We start from the raw sequence: 18,641 nt of genomic DNA, 5'->3' as shown, positions 1-18,641 counted from the left end.
CACACACACACACACACACACACACACACACACACACACACACACACGGAAATAGCTGAGTGGTAAGATATTCTTTAGGCACTCATTCTATGAACTAATACGTGATTATGTAGAGAGGATTGTGTAAAGGAAGATAACTGAGTAGTAACACTATAAACTGAGATATTCTTCAGGCCTTCATTGTGCCAGGATTCTGCTTAGCTCTCCTTCCTCAGTTCCTGTATGGAGTGTTACCCACAGCTTGGCACTGTGTCAGGGCAGCCGCAGCCTGAGCCTCTGTCTGCCACCTCTCAGGAGAGTTGGGCTGACGGTAGGTGGTCCCCGTCAGAGGCAGCTCCACAGAGGCAGGTGTGCAGGGGCGGCAGACATGGGGCCGTCTCCTGTGGTGTGGTTCTTGGAACACCATTCCCAGTCAGGGGTGGGCTGCGTATCCCATGGTGGCCCTGTGAGGCTGATGGCACAGACACTTCCTATCACCTGATGACGTGGCAGCCATCGTGATGCCTTAGGCCAGTTGCCGTATTCCTGCATGACCTCAGCGTGGCCCAAGTGCGCAGGACCTGTGAGGCTTACAGTGGGCTTGGCCAGGTCCCAGACCTTCGCCTCGCTCAGCGGCCGGCTTGTCCAGAGCCGCCTCCAGCCCCACAGGCCCTGCCATGGCCAGTGTTCTCTTCACAGGCATCACTTCAAATCTTCTATACTTTGGTTTTGTGTGCTTTTTCTATGTTTGTTTTTTATTTGCGTGTGTGACAGTCTCACTCTGTTCAGGTTGCAGGGGAGTGGTGTGATTTTGGCTCACTGCAACCTCCACCTCCCCGGTTCAAGTGATCCTCATGCCTCAGCCTCCCAAGTGGCTGGAATGATAGGCACTTGTCACCATGCTGAGCTAAGTTTTGTATTTTTAGTAGAGAGGGGTTTTCACTATGTTGTCCAGGCTGATCTCAAACTCCTGACCTTAAGTGATCTGCCCACCTTGGCCTCCCACAGGGCTGGGATTACAAGCGTGAGCCATTGTGCCCAGCCTGCTTTTTCTATGTTAAAATGTGTTTAGACACGTGAGCCTTTGGGCAGTTGTAAGCTTTTGGCTGGTGGGGTCTTGCCTCAGAGCGGGCAGCTGCTGACTGATTAGGATGTTGGTTGCTGAAGGCTGGGGTGCCCGTGGCAATTTCTTAAATAAGACAACAAAGCCAGGCGTGGTGGCTCACACCTATAATCCCAGCACTTTGGAACGCTGAGGCAAGTGGATCACAAGGTCAGGAGTGGCCAAGATGGGGAAACATTTATCTCCTTGTGCGTCTCCATCAGAGCTCTTGGGTGACAGGTACATGTCAAGGAGCTGTCGTATTTTGAGAGGAATCTTTTTTTTTCCTGAGCACCTAGGCATCAACAGTGGGCTTGAAATATTCATCCAGTCATGCTGTAAACAGATGTGCTGTCATCCAGGCTTTATTGTTCCATTTTTGGAACACAGGCAGTTGAGTGATTCTTAAGGGCCCTAGGATTTGGGGAATGGTAAATGAACACGGGCTTCAACTGAAAGTCACCAGCTGTCTTCACTCCTAACAAGAGACGCAGCCTGTCCTTTGAAGCTTTGGAGCCAGGCACTGACTTCTCCTCTGTAGCTATGAAAGTTCTGGCTGGCCTCTTCTTCCAATGGAAGGCTGCTGCTTCCGTGTTGAAAGGCTGTTGTTTAGTGTCGCCACCTTTGTCGGTGATCTGAGCTGGGTCTTCTGGAGAACTCGCCGCGGCTTGTCCGTCCACGCTTGCTGCTTCCCTTTGCATTTCTTTCTTTTTTTTTTTTTTTTTTGAGACAGAGTTTCGCTCTTGTTACCCAGGCTGGAGTGCAATGGCGCGATCTCGGCTCACCGCAACCTCCGCCTCCTGGGTTCAGGCAATTCTCCTGCCTCAGCCTCCTGAGTAGCTGGGATTACAGGCACGCGCCACCATGCCCAACTAATTTTTTGTATTTTTAGTAGAGACGGGGTTTCACCGTGTTGACCAGGATGGTCTCGATCTGTTGACCTCATGATCCACCCGCCTCGGCCTCCCAAAGTGCTGGGATTACAGGCGTGAGCCACCGCGCCCGGCCTTCCCTTTGCATTTCTATGTTATGGAGACGGCCTGCTTTACTAACAGCTCATGAACCACCTTCTGTTAGCTGCGGCCTTCTTCTGCAGCCTCCTCACCTCTCTCAGCCTTCACGGAAGTGAAGGGAGTCAGGGCCTTGCTCTGGATGAGGCTTTGGCTGAGGGGAGGGTTGTGTCTGGTTTGATCTTCCATCCCAGCCAATCACTGTCTCACCACATCCACACTAAGGCTGCTTTGCTGATTCTCATTCATGTGTTCACTGGAGCAGCACTTTTCCTTTCCTTCTGGAACTTTCTCTTGGCATTCGCTGCTTGGTGGTTTAGTTTAAGAGGCCTCGCTTTCACCCGGTCTTGGCTTGGATGTGGCTTCCTCACTAAGCTCTATCATTTCTAGGTTTTCGTTGAAAGAGATGTGCAACCCTTCCTTTCACTTGAGCGCTTTGGGGTCATCGTAGAGTTATTAATTGGCCTAATTTCGATATTGTTGTGTCTCAGAATAGAGAGGCCCGAGGAGAGAGAGAGACACGGGAATGGCGGGCTGAGCAGTCAGAACACACACATCTGTCGATCAAGTTCTGCGTCTCGTGGGTGCTGTGCGTGGTGCCCCAGAGCAACTGTGCAGTAGTCACGTCGCTGCTTACTGATCACAGATCACCATACAGATACAATAACAGTGAAGAAGTTTGAAATATTGGGAGAATTACTGAAATGTGACACAGAGACACAGCACTTGCTGTTGGGAGAACGGCACTGGTAGACTTGCTTGATGCAGGGTTGCCAAAAGCCTTCACTGTAAAAAGCCAAAGCAAAGTGCATAAAGAAGGCGCCGCAGCGCGAGGCCCGCAGCCTTTTCGTGCAGTGGGTGGCATCACCTTCCCCGTGGCTTGCGTGCTGTGATGTTTGCAAGACGATGTGGTCTCACCCTGTGTGTCTTAGAACGTATCTCTCATTACGTGGTGCGTGACTATTTGTTTTTGCAAAATTTTTATTATACTATTTATACAATTAAGTTTGACATCCTGGCCGGGCGTGGTGGCTTACACCTGTAATCCCAGCACTGTGGGAGGCCAAGATGGGCAGATCACAGGGTCAGGAGTTCGAGACCATCCTGGCTAAAGACGGTGAAACCCTGTCTTTACTAAAAATACAAAAAATTAGCCAGGTGTGGTGGCGTGCACCTGTAGTCCCTGCTACTTGGGAGGCTGAGGCGGGAGAATTGCTTGAACCCAGGAGGCGGAGGTTGCAGTAATCCAAGATTGTGCCGCTGCACTCCATCCTGGCAACAGAGTGAGACTCTGTGTTAAAACAAACAAACGAACAAAAATAACAACCACAAAAACAAGCGTGACATCTTGAGCAATTTTCTTTTTTTTCTTTTTTAGACAGGTCTCACTTTGTCGCCCAGGCTGGAGTGCAGTGCTGCGGTCTCGGCCCTTGGGGCCAAGCGGTCCTCCCACCACAGTCTCCGAGTAGCTGGGACTAGGCGCGCGCCACCACGCCTGGATAACTTTTTATATTTTTTGTGGAGACAACAGGGTTTCACCATATTGCCCAGGCTGGCCTAAAACTCTTGAGCTCAAGCTATCCACCTGCCTCTGCCTTCCAAAGTGTTAGGATTACAGGTGTGAGCCATTGTGCCCAGCCTCAGTTTTCCATGTCACTAAAATCTATTTGAAAATGGAATTGGGAGGAGCCTGTCAGGGTCAGGGGCGGAGGGAGCTGGGCCCTTGGGCCATCCTCCTTGGTGACGAAGCTCCGGCCCTTTGCTGTGGGTCGCTGAGCATCCACAGAGCATCTGCTGGAGTAGTAGATGCTCGTCATCTGGGAGGATGGTCTGAGGGTCAGCAGGGGCAGAAGTGGGAATGGCTACAGTCCAGGACAGTGACCTGCCGGCTGGCGTTACCCCAGGGGAGTGCCCAGCTCAGGGGTGGCCGGCCCCTTGCCAGGAGGACACGTACCCCAAAGAGCACTGCCAAGAGGAGAGGAATGCGCAGCCCAGGCGTGGGGGCCTGGGACTTCCAGGGCCTGTGGAAATCAAAGCAGTGCTCACGTAAAGGTCCACGACAGGCTGAGGGGAGTGGGGCTACTCAGCAACCCCTACCCCAGCCGGCGGCAAGGATCCTGGCAAAAGCGTCTTTGATAAGAGGCCCCGTTCCTTTCTGCCTTCCCACCCAAAGGAGGGAAGTGAGCAGGGTTTTCTTGGGAGAAAAAGGGCCCAGACCTCTCTGACCCCGTGGAGGTCGGTCGGTGTGAGCAGGTGGAGCGCCGCCTGAGCCCCACCCCAATTCCTCCAGGAGCCCGTCCCAGCAGCCCCTCCCCACTGAGCTCATTTTATTGGGATACCCAGCAAGGGCTCAGCCTTTCCGAACATGGTCCCTGGCATCCTCTCCTGCGGGTCGGGCGGCCTCCTTGGGCCCCCACAGACGCCAGTCCCTGGACATTGGCTCTTGTTGGGTGACCGTCTTCACACATGGCTTTGCTGCTGAGGCCTTGGGTGGGTGGACGGGTAGGATCTGCCTGGGCAGCTTTGCATGGACAGCAGGCGTGCCTGGGTCCAGGAGTGCTGCAGACACTCCTCTCTGTCCATCTCAGTCCCCCGTGGCCACGCCTGGCACTGGCTCCCCAGCATAGCCCAGTGCCCTCTCCTCGTGGCCCGTTCGTAAGAGCTCCCACGTGTTCCCCCGTCACTGGGCTCCTGTGTCCTACTCTCAGATCCGTCCCCCTCTCCCCAGTGGCCATGTTTCCTGTCCACTGGATGCCCCTTGTCCTGTGGCTCCCCTGCTGAGGGCCCCCCTTGCTGTCACTGAGAGCCCTTCAGAAACCCTAGCCCACTCACCAGGGCACCGAGGCTCCTTCCCATCGTGGAGCTTTCTAGAACCGTTGCCCCGGCCTGCAGGTGATGCAGCACCCATCAGAGGGCGGCCAGGTGCTGAGCCTCTGCAGCAGCATCAAGGAGGCCCCCGTCAAGGCGGCTGAGATCTGGATCGCCTCCCTATCCAGCCAGCCCATCGACCACGAGGACAGCGCCATGCAGGCTGGCCCCAAGGCCAAGTCCACGGGTGAGTGCGGCTCCACTCCTGCCCCTGCAGTGGGGAGGCTGTTCCTGGCCACAGCACATTAGGCAGCAGAATGTGCAGCCTGGCCAAAGGAGCGGGAGTCCAGAGCATGCGTCGGCCACTTTCCTGTCTGGAAGCCACAGCAGAGGTGTACGCTGTTGGGTCCAGGCTGCCACAGGCCCCTGCTCTGCCCCTGTGGCTGCAGCTCTTTGGTCAAAAGGCCTGAGCCCAGAGTGTCTGTGAAAAGGAGGTGTGAGGTCTCACTGTGATGCCTTTGCTTGTCTGGGTGCAGGCCTCAGCATGGGCAGGGGCTCGGGCTGGCCGAGGTTGCCACCATCCCAGTAGGGTCACCAGCACGTCCCCCACTCCTGAGGCAGGGGGCACCCAGTTGGCGAAAATCCAGGCTGAAATGCCAGACTGGCAGGAGGGCCGTGTGGGCCAAAGCAGCTCGTGTGGCCCCCCTTGCCCTCCCTGCCCCCCCTTTCTGCCAGCCCGGACGTGGTCTGTTGCCAGTGGACTTTGGGGGCCGGGGGCCACGGCACCCGTGTCCAGAGCCTCTCTGTCCTGCGCGGATCCACCTCCTCGCTGCCCCGACTCTGTGTCCAGGGAAGCCTGGGGGTGGTCGCTGCCTGGTTTCACAGATGGAATCTCACAGCACTCTCCTTTCTGTCTGCTCATTCCACAGATAACTACTCGGAGGAGGAGTACGAGAGTTTCTCCTCCGAGCAGGAGGCCAGCGACGACGCCGTGCAGGGGCAGGTGACCTGGCGCTGGGCTCCTCGCCCTCTCCCAGCTCATACTGGGTGTCCTGGGGTCTGTGGGGTCCTCACCAGCTGTCACCAGGGTCTTGTGAGACAGGCAGGGGTGGGCGAGCCACAGGCCTGGCCCCCGGTTGGACGCCCACCTCCCATCTCCGGACCCCAGGGGCTGGAGTTAGTGCGCAGGTGGCTCTGAGGGCCTTGGGACACAGGTTGGCTCTTAGTGATGGGCCTCTCCCACCGCCCATGCTGAGGCTGGCAGGGACCTCCTGGCGCCATGCAGGCCTCCACGGCCTCAGCCACTGTGTGTGTCTCTGCAGGACTTGGACGAGGACGACTTTGATGTGGGGAAGCCTAAGAAGCAGCGGAGATCGATTGTAAGAACGACGTCCATGACCAGGGTGGGTGGAGACTGGCTCTATGAATGTTGGGGAAGGCGGGGGCGGGGAGGACGCAGGGACCCCGGGCGTGGTGGGGACCTGGGTGTGGTGGGGGTGCGGGCGTGGTGGGGGGAGCCTGGGCGTGGTGGGGACGTGGGCGTGGTGGGGACGTGGGCGTGGTGGGGGGAGGGCGGGTGTGGTAGGGACCTGGGCGTGGTGGGGGGGGCAGGTGTGGTGGGGACCTGCGCATGGTGGGGGCACGGGTGTGGTGGGGATGCAGGTATGGGAAGTGAGATTTCACCCCAGGTCATAGCAACATGTCCTGTGGCGGACCCCCTGGCTGCTAGTCCCCTGCAGGGTGCCACTGTCTCCCACACCCTGCCACATCTCAGGGCTCCAGCCTCATGTGGCTACCAGGATCGGGGTGCTGAACAAGGCTGAGAGTCTGCCTGGCTGCCAGGCTCACTCCACGTGTGGAGCCCCAGAGATGCCATCCTCCCCTCTGGCCCAATCGGCACCCCCGTACGCCTGAGTGTGCTGGTTCCCCTGTTTTTGTTTGGCATCTGGTCTACCTGGCACCACAGTCCCCAGGAGCTTGGTGAGGTTGTTGGGCATTTTTTCCCTGAGGAAAGCTTGGGCAGCTCTTTTCTCAGAGGCCACACCTGGCACTGGCACAGAGGGTCCAGCCCCTGGTGCCTGGAGTCCCTTAGAGAGTGCACAGCGCTGGGAGGCCAGCGCAGGCAGCTGGGAGCCCTACGCCTGGTGTTAACAAGGGATGTGGCACAGCCCAGCCCACGACACCACCACCTCCTCTGGCAGTGTTCAAGGGGGGCTGTGGGCAGACAGTGCTGGGGACAGGGGAGCTGCTCCCGAAGTGACGAAGCTGTGTCTTTCTGGCCTGGAGAGCAGCCCCCCACTGGGCAGCCCCCTGCTGGGCAGAGCACCAGTTTGAGCCTGCATTCCAGGGCCCCCTGGGACACACCTGCTGTAGGGAGGGAGGGCGTAGGTAGGCTGCCTTTGTAGGGTTGGCCCCTGAGAGAGTGGTAAGGCTCCCGCTCGCCCAGTGGCTGGAGCCGAGGGTCTGCAGCCCAGGGTGGCATGAGGCTCCCACGGGGCTCCCCTTTGAGCATGTGCCACCTCAGGCTCGCCCACCTGCCCACCCCACATGGGCGCCTGGCACCTGCCTTCTGGAGTTGGCCAGGGCCTCTCCTGGGGGGGATGCTGAGGGAAGGGCCCCGTGAGCCTGGGAAGGGCTGCAGAGGCTCCTGGAAGAATCATGGAGTCCACACACACCTCCCCAGGCCCCCCTTGGCCAGGTCTGGAACTGTCAGACCTCAGGTCTGTTGGTACACTTCTGGGAGCCACGTGTGAATCCACTACTGGTGCTGAGGCCTTGCTGCCTCCCACTGCTGGCCCGGGTGGCCTTCCTGTGGCCTCCCTGTGGCCTTCCTGTGGCCTGAGGAAGTGGCTCCCGCTCAGGTCTGTGGGTCTGACTCTGCGTTGCTTGTCTTGCAGCAACAAAACTTCAAGCAGAAGGTGGTGGCGCTGCTGCGGAGATTCAAAGTGTCCGACGAGGTGAGTGCACTCTGCTCACAGCCCCGCCCACAGCAGCCTGGTGGGGAGGAGGCCTCTGGAGCCTGCTCCAGGTCACTCGCTGGGCCTCTGCTGAAGTCCACGTTGTGAATACACTGGAAGTTGGGAAGTCATCTTCAGGCGGCTGTGACCATGAGTTTTTGTGATTGTTTTTTTATAAACAGACTTTGTTTTTCAGAGCAGTTTTAGGTTTATAGCAAAATTGAGCAGAAAGTAGAGTTCCCATGGACCCTTCCTGCCTGACAGCCCCCCCACTGTTGACATTCTGTGGGTTTTTCATGTTCATCTTGTAGCTTTTCTCTAATCTCTGAATTTTCTACAGTGAACTTGCAAAATTTTTATACAAAAAAAAAAAAAAAAACCATAGCTGGGCCTAGTGGCTCATGCCTGTCTGTAATCCCAGTACTTTGGGAGGCCAAGGAGGGCAGATCACTTGAGCCCAGGAGTTTGAGACCAGCCTGGGCAACATAGCAAAACCCCATCTCTACAATAAAATACAAAAATTAGCTGTGGGTGGTGGCGTGCACCTGTAGTCCCAGCTACTTGGGAGGGAACCTGGTAGGTCAAGGCTGCAGTGAGCCTAGATCAAGCCACCGCACTTCAGCCTGTACAACAGAGCGAGACCCTATCTCAAAACAAACAAACAAACAAAAACACTCAATCTCGGCTCATTTCAACCTCTGCCTCCCAGGTTCAACGGGGTTTCATCATGTTGGCCAGGCTGGTCTTGAGCTCCTGACCTCAAGTGATCATCCGCCTGCCTCAGCCTCCCAAAGTGCAAGGATTATAGGAGTTAGCCACCGCACCCTGCCTTTGTTGTTTCTTTAATGTCAGAAGAAAATTGTGCCTGGGTTCAGGACCCACAGTGGAGAGGGCATTTAAACGTTTCAGCCCTGGAGCAGTGTTGTCACCTGCTGTCCTGTTAGCACGCTGCCTGTAGATGGCGCTGTGTCCTCTCACACTAGGGATGCTCAGGTGCGGCTCCAGGTGCTTGTGCCGAAGCAGGTGCTTGTGGCCCGCGGGCAGGCAGCATTTCTGGGAACACTGTAGCATCACCACCTGGCTGCAGGGGAAGGACAGCCCCGCCACTGGGGTGGTCATCAGGCCCCTGTGTCTTGGTTTGCATCTTGGGTTGGAACGTACCCAAGTCCAGCTGAAGATGGGACTTAGCCAAGTTGGCTCCCTGGCCCAGGGCTCCCTTGAGCCCTGCTGAGTGCCTGTGGGTTCAGGCGTGGCTGCTCTTGGTTGAGTCTTGACCGTGGGGTTCTGCACTCACCTGGGCAACTGAACTGAGTCCCAGAATGCATTTCACTTACACAGATGATGGTTCTGAGACTCACAACCCAAACCGTGAAACGATGGGCCAATGCCACAGACACTATTCCCGGAGAGGACGTCGTTTTCACAGGAATAATTGTGCAGTTTTGTGTATAATTCACACAGGTCCACACAGTGCTTTAATGGAGCAATAGGATCTCTTATTTCCACCCATCGCTCCCTTTCCTGCAAAGACCAGACCATCCCCACTGCAGCTCTGAACCTGTGTCTCGCTTCCCTGCCCAGAACTTCTCAGCAACCCTCAGGGGCAGGAGAGGTACACTGAGGGGAGGTCGCCTGCCTGGGTTACAGCTCTCTGAGGTTGTTCATGCTGCTATAACAAAATACCTTCGTCCGGGAAATGTATAAACAACCAAAATGTGTCACCCACAGCTCTGGAGGCCACAAATGCGAGATGAAGGGGCCGGTAGAGCTGGCGTCTGAGGCCGCCTCCCAGAGAGGCACCTTCTGTGTCTAGAGCTGGTGTCTGAGGCCGCCTCCCAGAGAGGCACCTTCTGTGTCTAGAGCTGGTGTCTGAGGCCGCCTCCCAGAGAGGCACCTTCTGTGTCTAGAGTTGGTGTCTGAGGCCGCCTCCCAGAGAGGCACCTTCTGAGTCTAGAGCTGGTGTCTGAGGCCACCTCCCAGGGAGGCACCTTCTGAGTCTAGAGCTGGTGTCTGAGGCCGCCTCCCAGGGAGGCACCTTCTGTGTCTAGAGTTGGTGTCTGAGGCCGCCTCCCAGAGAGGCACCTTCTGTGTCCGTGTGTGGTGGGGGTGCTGACAAGTTCCCTAAGCCTTCCTCGCCAGGGCCTGAGCCCGTTCGGCAGGGCAGAGCCCTCAGAACCCTGACCACCTGCCAAAGACCCTACCTCCTAATTCTAGCACCTTGGTGGTCAGGTTTTAGCGCAGGAATTTGGGGGGCAGAAACATTCACAGCCCCCAGGCTGACCACAGAGTACCCATATCCAGGCTGCCCTGTGTCCAGGTGCCACACGGTGTGTCTGGTGAGGACGAAAGCAGGGCTCTGCTTTGGACCCGTCCTGTGAGGATGAACCAGAGTGAAGTCTGTCCCCTGCAGCCCTCAGCTTCAGGTCACAGTGAAAGCTTCCACTAAGGGCTGCCTTTTGTATTTTTCACTGTAAAAGGTGGCATACCTGCATAGTCAGTTGATTTTCAACAAGGGTGCCAAGTTTATTGGAGAAAATATCTTTTCACAAAAAAACTGAGGCTTGACAGTGGACACCATGTGCAGAATTCAGCTTGACTGAATGTAGAAGCCTAAAACATGAATTGTATAGATTCTCACCCTTAAAACACATGAACTTAAATCCTGTAAAAGTTCCAGAAAAACACACAGGAAAAATATTTGTGAGCTTGAATTAAGCAAAGATTTGTTAGGACTCAAAAAGCATGTACATGAAAGAAAAACTTGGTACACTGGACTTTATGAAAAATAATAACTGTGAAATAAGCCCCCCAGACACAAAGGACAAATACTACATATACCCACGCAGATGAGGGCCCTACAGCTGGCACATTGATAGAGGCAGAAGGAGAACGAACAGAGGGTACCAGGGGCTGGGGGAGGAGGGTGGGGAGTTAGCCTTTCATGGAAGCAGGGTTGCGGTTTGGGAAGCTGAAAAGAGCTCTCGAGATGGGCAGTGGTGACAGCTGCAACAGTGAGAATGCACTAACGCCGCTGAACGACACACCCAAAAACAGATCCCATCATGAATACTGTGTTTTTTATATTTTAACACAAAAAAGCAGAAATTTGCTTTCTGAAAGAAACTGTTAAAAGAATGAAAACACAAGATGACAGAAAATATTTGCAAATCACATGCCTGGTAAAGATTTGTATCTGATAAATATATTAAAAACTCTGAAGATCCAGTAAGAAAAGCAACCTGATTTTTAAAATGAGTAAGACTCGGCCGGGCGCGGTGGCTCACGCCTGTAATCCCAGCACTTTGGGAGGCCGAGGCGGGTGGATCACGAGGTCAAGAGATCGAGACCATCCTGGCCAACATGGTGAAACCCCGTCTCTACTAAAAATACAAAAAAATTAGCTGGGCATGGTGGTGCATGCCTGTAATCCCAGCTACTCAGGAGGCTGAGGCAGCAGAATTGCCTGAACCCAGGAGGCGGAGGTTGCGGTGAGCCGAGATTGCGCCATTGCACTCCAGCCTGGGTAACATGAGTGAAACTCCGTCTCAAAAAAAAAAAAAAAAATGAGTAAGACTCATACAGTGAAACTGTGAACCACTTTTTAAAGATATGAAGAAGTGGAAAGATGTCATACGTTCACAGTTGGAAAACTTGGTCTTGTTAAGGTGGCAGTACTCCCTAAATTTATGTACAGATTCAACACAATGCCTATCAGATTACGAGCTGTGTTTTTGTAGAAATTGACCAGCGAAAATTTATATGTAAATGCAAGGGACGCAGAGGAGACAGAATAGTCTTAAAGAATGAAGATTTACACTTCCCAATTTCAAAACCTACTGCAAAACCACAGTAGTACTCCAGACTGTGTGGGGCTGGCCCAGGGGCAGCATGGAGAGAGGTGATTATCCAGAAGTGAACCCTTCCATTTGTGGGCAAGTGATGGTCAACAAGGATGCCAGGATAGCCACAGGGAAGAATAGGCTTCACAAAAGCTTGCTGAGACCACTGGATATCCACATGCAAAGAGGGAATTTCAGCCGCTGTGGCGGCTCACACCTGTGATCTCTGCACTCTGGGAGGCTGAGGCAGGCAGATTGCATGAGTCCACATAGTGAAACCCCATCTCTACTAAAAATACAAAAAATTGGCTGGGCCTGGTAGTATGTGCCTATAATTCTAGCTACTCAAAAGGCTGATGTAGGAGAATCACCTGAGCCCGTGAGGTGGAAGCTGCAGTGAGCTTAGATCACACCATTGTACTCCAGCCTGAGCAACCAGAGTGAGACCCTGTCTTAAAATAAAAAACGAAAAAAGCAAAACAAAATTTGGACCCCTGCCTCACACCATATTCAATAATTAACTTGAAGTGGATTGGCCGAGTGCAGTGGCTCATGCCTATAATCCCAGAACTTTAGGTGACCAAGGAGGGCAGGTCACTTGAGGTCAGGGGTTTTGAGACCAGCCTGCCCAAAATGGTGACACCCCATCTCTACTAAAAATATAAAAAACTTAGCCAGGTATGGTGGTGGGTGTCTGTAGTTACAGCTACCCAGGAGGCTGAGGTGGGAGAATCACCTGGACCCAGGAGGCAGAGGTTGCAGTGAGCTGAGATCACGCCATTGCACTCCAGCCTGGGCAACACAGCGAGATTCCATCTCAAAAAAATAGAACAAAAACTTTAAATGGATCAAAGATCTCCATATGTAAGCTAAGATTATAAAACTCTTAGAAGAAAATGGACCAATCTTACGACCTTGGGTTAGGCAGGGGTTTCTTAGATATGACACCAAAAGCACGAGCGACAGAAGGGAAGTTTTTCTGCACTACAGCAACATATTACACGTTTGTGCTCCAAACAGTGCCATCAATAAAGCAAAATCGTAGGACAGAAGAATGTTTCTTGCAAATCATATATATGCTGAGGGGCTTGAATCCAGAACACATAAAGAATGCTTATAACTGAAAAATAAAAATACAACCCAGTTAAAAGCTGAATTGTCCATTGCTTTGAGAACGATAGTCTCAGGTGCCACAGAGCTGGGGGCCCCCACTCCTGCCCTGACTCACTGCTGTTCACTTGGGCTGAGCAGTGGACCAGGAGGCCGCCTCGTGGCCGTGGCTTTTAAAGGACGCCCTGAAGCCGGTGGGTGATTCCTTGAATTAAAATTACCCTGACCAGCTGCAGTGTCATCCCCGGAGGTGTGTGCTGGCTTATAAGAGGCATGGAGGAAAAGAATCTCAAAGCAAAAGGACCAGCTCTGATCCCTGCCAAGACTTTGGGAATTACTAAGAGAAAACTGCCTTGTGGTGAGGGTTCTCAGACAGGGATCACTTCCAGATGAGAATCCACAGGTGGCTCGTTGACCTGCCTGGTCCTTCTGGGATTGTAAGACCAATTCCTCTGTTAGAATTGAGCTGCTAGCTGTGGTTGACATCACCATTGAAGATGCTTGAGCCAACTATTTTAATAAAGTGATTATGACCTGTCAGAGAACCAGCTACAGTGGCTGACACCTGTAATCCCAGCACTTTGGGAGGCTGACATGGGAGGATCACTTGAGCCCAGGAGGTCGAGGCTGCAGTGAACTACGATTGTGCCACTGCACTCTAACCTGGACAACAGAGTAAGACCCTTTCTCAAAAACAAACAACAGTGAATTGTCCAATTAAAAAATGGGCAGGGAATCTTTCTGAAGAGATTTTTTCAAAGAAGACATACAAGTAGACAGTCAGTACATGATCATTATCACTGATATTAGGGAAATGTAAACCAAACCACAATGAGACACCACTTGATCCCCACTAGGACGGTTGGAACAAATGGAATGCAACAGGTTGAGGTGTCACAGCTGGAACCCGCACAGTGCTGGGGGAATGTAAGATGGCAGGGCAGCCTCAGGAAGCAGTTGCCAGACATCCAGCACCCTGTTCTTCAGTGTTGATTTCTGGGAGATGAACACACATGCACGGACCCACGCAGACGTTCACAGCAGTGTCATCTGTGATGGCCAAACAGCCATCAGCTGGTGATCTGCTAGACTGGGGTCCATCTGCTCGGTGGCGTGCTGCAGAATCACCAGAGGAAGTTTATAAAGGAAAGGTTCAGCTGACTCACAGTTCAGCACAGCTGGGAGGCCTTAGGAAGCTTCCAGTCATGGCAGAAGGTGAAGCAGGCACCTTCTTCACGGGCAGCAAGTCAGAATGAGTTCCAGCAGGGGAAATGCCAGACGCTTATACAAGCATCAAATCACTCTTAACCCTGAGAACAGCGCGGAAGAAACCTCCCCCATGATCCATTTACCTCCACTTGTCCCGCCCTTGGAACATGGGGCTTGTGGGGGTTACAATTCAAGGTGAGATTTGGGTGGGGACACAGAGGAACATGAAGTGTGCCCCGCTGGGTGGATGAAGCCCACGCCAGAGCCGCCAGCCACGTGACCCCTCTTAGGTAGCACTCCGGAAGGGGCAGGACATCCAGGGACAGTGAGATCCGCAGTGCGGGAAAGAGGGAGGGGACACGCTAGGGGAGGGCAGAGGGGAGTCCCCTGGGTGTGGGGAACATGCTGTGTCTTGGTTGTGGTGCGGGCTGTACAGTGGCCCACTCCGTCAGAGCTCACCTGCCTGCACTCAGGCCCTCCGTGTGTCCTGGCAGCCTGGATGACCGGACTAGCCCAGGCGAGGTGGAGGAATGCCACACACGCCCAGAGCCTGGGGACCTGGGGTCCTTGGTGCTCACCCTGAGCTCTGAGACAAAGCTGGACTACAGCGTGCTGAGCAGAGGGATTTGGTGGCCGAGCACCCACCTCCTATTGCTCCTATAGACTCGGGGGTCCCGGGTACCCCCAAGGGGGCAGCATGGGCCACTGCAGGGAATTCCCACCTGGCCCTCATGCTCGTCTGGCACCCCTGCAGGTCCTGGACTCAGAGCAGGACCCTGCGGAGCACATCCCCGAGGCGGAGGAGGACCTGGACCTCCTGTATGATACGCTGGACATGGAGCACCCCAGCGACAGTGGCCCCGACATGGAGGACGATGACAGTGTCCTCAGCACCCCTAAGCCAAAGCTGCGGTGAGCCCTATGGGGCGGGGCGGGGTGGAGTGGGGAACAGCCATTTCAGATACTGCAGCCATTCTGCAGCCACTCTGGCATACCCATGTCCAGCCTGGGGGGCGTGATGGGCAGGGCCAGCTGCCTCGAAGCCCGGGAAGGCTCTGATGGCCAGACCAGTAGGGTGGGCCTACAGGAGACATGTGCGGCTGCCTGGCAGGCCCAGGGCATGGCTGCACTGAGCCAGGCAGCTCTCCTGTCATAGGCCAGGCCAGGGGGTGCGAGCTCTGGGCTGGGGAGGACTTGGGGGCTCCCCAGGGTGCCAGATGGGCTGGGTGTGCCACCTGTTCTAGGGGATCAGTCGTTGGATACCCTGGGAACTGCAGAGGACTTCTGCCCACTCAGGTGGGACGTGAGGCCCCCCATGCTGGGTGCCCCTCCCTGAGAAGGAGGAGGCAGAGGCCGGTAGAGACGGGGCGGCAGGTGTCTGTGGTGGGTGGGAGGAGGGGCCTGGCCAGGGCCAGGCCTGGGCAGGAGGGAGATTCAGAGGATCTCTGCGCATGGGTCTGGGCGAGGAGGCAAGCATACCAGGCAGAAGGCACGTGCCAGGATCTGGGCAGCTGCTGAGGAGCCAGAGCCCCCAGTTGGAGATGGGAAGCTTGGGACTTTTTTTAATGCTTTTTTTAACCTGAGCAGCATGAAGAAGTAGACACGGGCAAGGTGGCCTTGCTGTGTGTTGGAGGCAAGGCCCTGCTTAGCCCTGCAGCATGCAGCAGCCTCCCATCTCACCTGACATTGCCTGGTGGCCCCAGCCCCACCTGCTGCCGCTTCAGTCACCAGCAGCCACCATAACAGGTGACCGCGGATGTGGCCATTAAAAACAGCCTCTGTTCCTCCTGTTCTGGAGTCGCCATCCTGAGGCTGTAGCTTCATTCTTTGCTGGGGTCTTGCTGAGGTCAGGTGGAGGTATCGGCCGCTGCCCTGACCCTGAGGTCACGCGGCAGCCTAGCGTGGTTGTTGGTGGAGTTGGGCTCAGTATGGCTGCGGGACTGGGGTCTGGCTACCCTGCCGCCTGGTGGCCGGCGGTCATTCTTGCCTCTGGCAGCTGTTCTCAGGCTTTGGCCCAGGGTCCCTCCTCCACCTTTGGAGCTAGCAAGGCCCGGTCAAGTCCCCTCACACTTCGGGTCTCCCTGGCCTTCTGGCCTCACCTCTCCTTCCTTCAGCCAGAGAAAGCCCTCTGCCTTTAACGGCCCATGTGATTCCTTAGGAGATACCCGTGTGGCCCAGATCGTCTCCCATTTTAAGCTCCATGGCACTGGCCTATCTGCAGAGCCCTGGCCAGCTTGCGTTCGTAGTTTAGGGAGGGGCGTGTGCTTTTGGCGCCATGCTGTTGATGGTCACACACAGCAGCAACGAGTTTCCATGTGGCTTTGTTGCCCAGCGTGGAGCACCAGACACTGCACACGTCCTGTCTGTTTTTTGTTTTGTTTTGTTTTTTGAGACTGGGTCTTGCTCCATCACCCAGGCTAGAGTGTAGCTGTGCAGTCACGGCTCACTGCAGCCTCAACTGCCTGTGCCCAAGCGATTCTCCCACTTCAGCCTCCTGAGTAGCTGGGGCTGATGGTGTGCGCCACCACACCCAGCTAATTTTTATATTTTTTGTAGAGACAGGGTCTTCCTTACCTGGAGCTAAGGCTGAGTTTTAGGGATATGTGTTTCCTGCAGCTGATATCAGGGCAGATGGAGGAGCCAGGAAGCGGCTTGGCGTTACCGGCCCCAGAATCGTCCTCCCCATGCCCCTTGTGAGTGGGTGTGCACTGTCATGGGCTCTTCTCTGGACCCAGCTCTGCTCTGCTGTTGGATTCTCCAGTCTCTTCCTCCAGGTGTGGTGGGAGAGCAAGAAGGATCCTGGGAATTAACATGTCCCCATCCCGTTCCCTGAGCCAGGCCATACTTTGAAGGACTGTCACACTCAAGCTCACAGACAGAGATCGGGAGTATCCACAGCGCCCGCAGCCACAAGGAGCCCCCGAGCCCGGTGAGTGGGGCCACACTGATCCCCAAGAGTGGACCGTGGCCTGACTGGGCTGTGGCGTGGCCCAAATCTCCCAGCATGTCCTGGGCTCAGGGCCCTGTCCAACTGTCCTGGGGCCACTTTGCACCCACCGTCCAGGATCCAGCGTCCCCCAAGCCTCGGCATTCCCAGCCCAGGAGTTAGATGCCCCAGCATTCCCAGCCCAGGAGTCAGCGCCTTGTCCCCTGCAGGTGAGCAAAACTGATCACATACCCTCCCCGCAGGCTGACGCACCTGAGAAGACGCGGTCCCTGGGAGGCAGGCAGCCAAGTGACAGTGTCTCCGACACGGTGGCCCTCGTAAGCAGGCTGGGGCCACACCCACCCATCCGCACACCAGGCACGCCAACCCTGCCTTTAAGGGTCTGACCCGGAGGGGCGGGCCCCACATGTAGGTCTCACGTCACGCCTGGTGTGCAGAGTTGGGGTCAGCCTTCAGGAGTGGCCAGGCCACCGGATGGTCCGAGTATCCCAAAATCCACTCCGCCTTCAGGGTCAGGGTGCCCCAGATTCACCCCATCTTTGGGGTCAGGGCACCCCAGGTTTACCCCACCTTCAGGGTCGGGGTTCCTAGATTCACCCCACCTTCAGGATCAGGGTGCCCCAGATTCACCCCACTCTCAGGATCAGGGTACCCTGGACTTAACCCACCTTCAGGGTCAGGGCACCTGGACTTACCTTACCCTTAGGTGAATGACTGCACGGCCCCTGCTGCACTGTTGCCCACAGACACCCAGGGATGCCTGGTTCCCTCCTCCTGCTGCGTTGCATGGGGTCTTTTCAGTTAGGGTGTCCTGGGCCAGGGAAGGTCAGGTCCTGGGAGATTGGGTGCTGGCTTCCCTCATGGCCTGGATGGAAGCCCCATGGTTGGAGCTGAGCTCAGCCAGGTTCCCTGGCAGCACATGGCCAGGTCCACCTGTAGAAGCCACAGCCTAGAGAGGCCTAAACCCTCACTCGAGCCAGAGGCCACACAGCTGGAGAGGGCCCAGCACTGGTTGGGTTTCCACCGGAGGCTCCAGCCTGTGTCTGCTCAGCAGGGAACGCCAGGCCCAAGGGCACAGCCTGGACAGCCTGAGGACAGCCCTGAGGCTGAGGCCTCCACCCTGGACGTGTTCACGGAGAGGCTGCCGCCCAGCGGGAGGATCACCAAGACCGAGTCCCTAGTCATCCCCTCCACCAGGTGACAGGGGCCCCATGCTGTTGGGCGAGTCGGCAATGCGGCCATCGGGGAGGGGCCGTTGGGGGTGTCCATCAGGATGGGTTCCTGTCAGTTCAGCCTGATATGCAGACAGCAGGTTCAGGGCCCCGTCCCCCATCCCTCTTCATAAAAAGGAGAAGCAAACCTGCTGCCTAGCACTGGGTGTGGAGCCTGCAGCCTCAGGTTCTACCCTACCTGCTCCAGGGCTGGGGCCGGGCATGTCTGCCCTCCTGCAGGCGCTCTACCCCACGGCCCCCTGAGCAGCCCCCACCACAGCCAAAAGACATACATCCACCAGCTTGATTCTGTCAGGGTCTCAGTTCATGTTTCTGTGACATTTGGGACTTTTTCCAAAGCAGTGAGTCTGGGCACTGGCATTTACCAGGTGGCAGCACCCGGGGGCCTGTGCCCAGGCTCCAGAGCCGGTCACCCTGGCAGCCTCCGTGCCCTGCACTGTCCTGCCCC

At 55.7% G+C, this 18,641-nt stretch overlaps 1 protein-coding gene across 6 annotated transcripts in view; it reads left to right on the top strand.

Annotated features, from left to right (window-relative positions):
- Window positions 1–18,641, top strand: part of PACS2 (phosphofurin acidic cluster sorting protein 2) — an 81,572-nt gene that overhangs the window by 48,898 nt on the left and 14,033 nt on the right. For 2 of the 6 annotated variants that reach the window (XM_032267611.1, XM_032267608.1), the window contains exons 5-12: window positions 4,984–5,146; window positions 5,829–5,902; window positions 6,222–6,302; window positions 7,797–7,856; window positions 14,769–14,926; window positions 16,853–16,943; window positions 17,204–17,278; window positions 18,016–18,158. In XM_032267611.1, coding sequence (XP_032123502.1) covers window positions 4,984–5,146; window positions 5,829–5,902; window positions 6,222–6,302; window positions 7,797–7,856; window positions 14,769–14,926; window positions 16,853–16,943; window positions 17,204–17,278; window positions 18,016–18,158 — 845 coding nt within the window. Of the gene's footprint in view, window positions 1–4,983; window positions 5,147–5,828; window positions 5,903–6,221; window positions 6,303–7,796; window positions 7,857–14,768; window positions 14,927–16,852; window positions 16,944–17,203; window positions 17,279–18,012; window positions 18,159–18,641 lie in introns of all 6 variants that reach the window. The other 4 variants (XM_032267610.1, XM_032267607.1, XM_032267612.1 and 1 more) reach the window with 3 other exon arrangements.

This window comes from Sapajus apella, unplaced genomic scaffold (genome assembly GCF_009761245.1).
Source record: "Sapajus apella isolate SASKATOON/1434 unplaced genomic scaffold, GSC_monkey_1.0 scaffold170, whole genome shotgun sequence".
NCBI classification, from domain to species: domain Eukaryota; kingdom Metazoa; phylum Chordata; class Mammalia; order Primates; family Cebidae; genus Sapajus; species Sapajus apella.
This window is presented reverse-complemented; position numbering and strand designations above follow the sequence as displayed.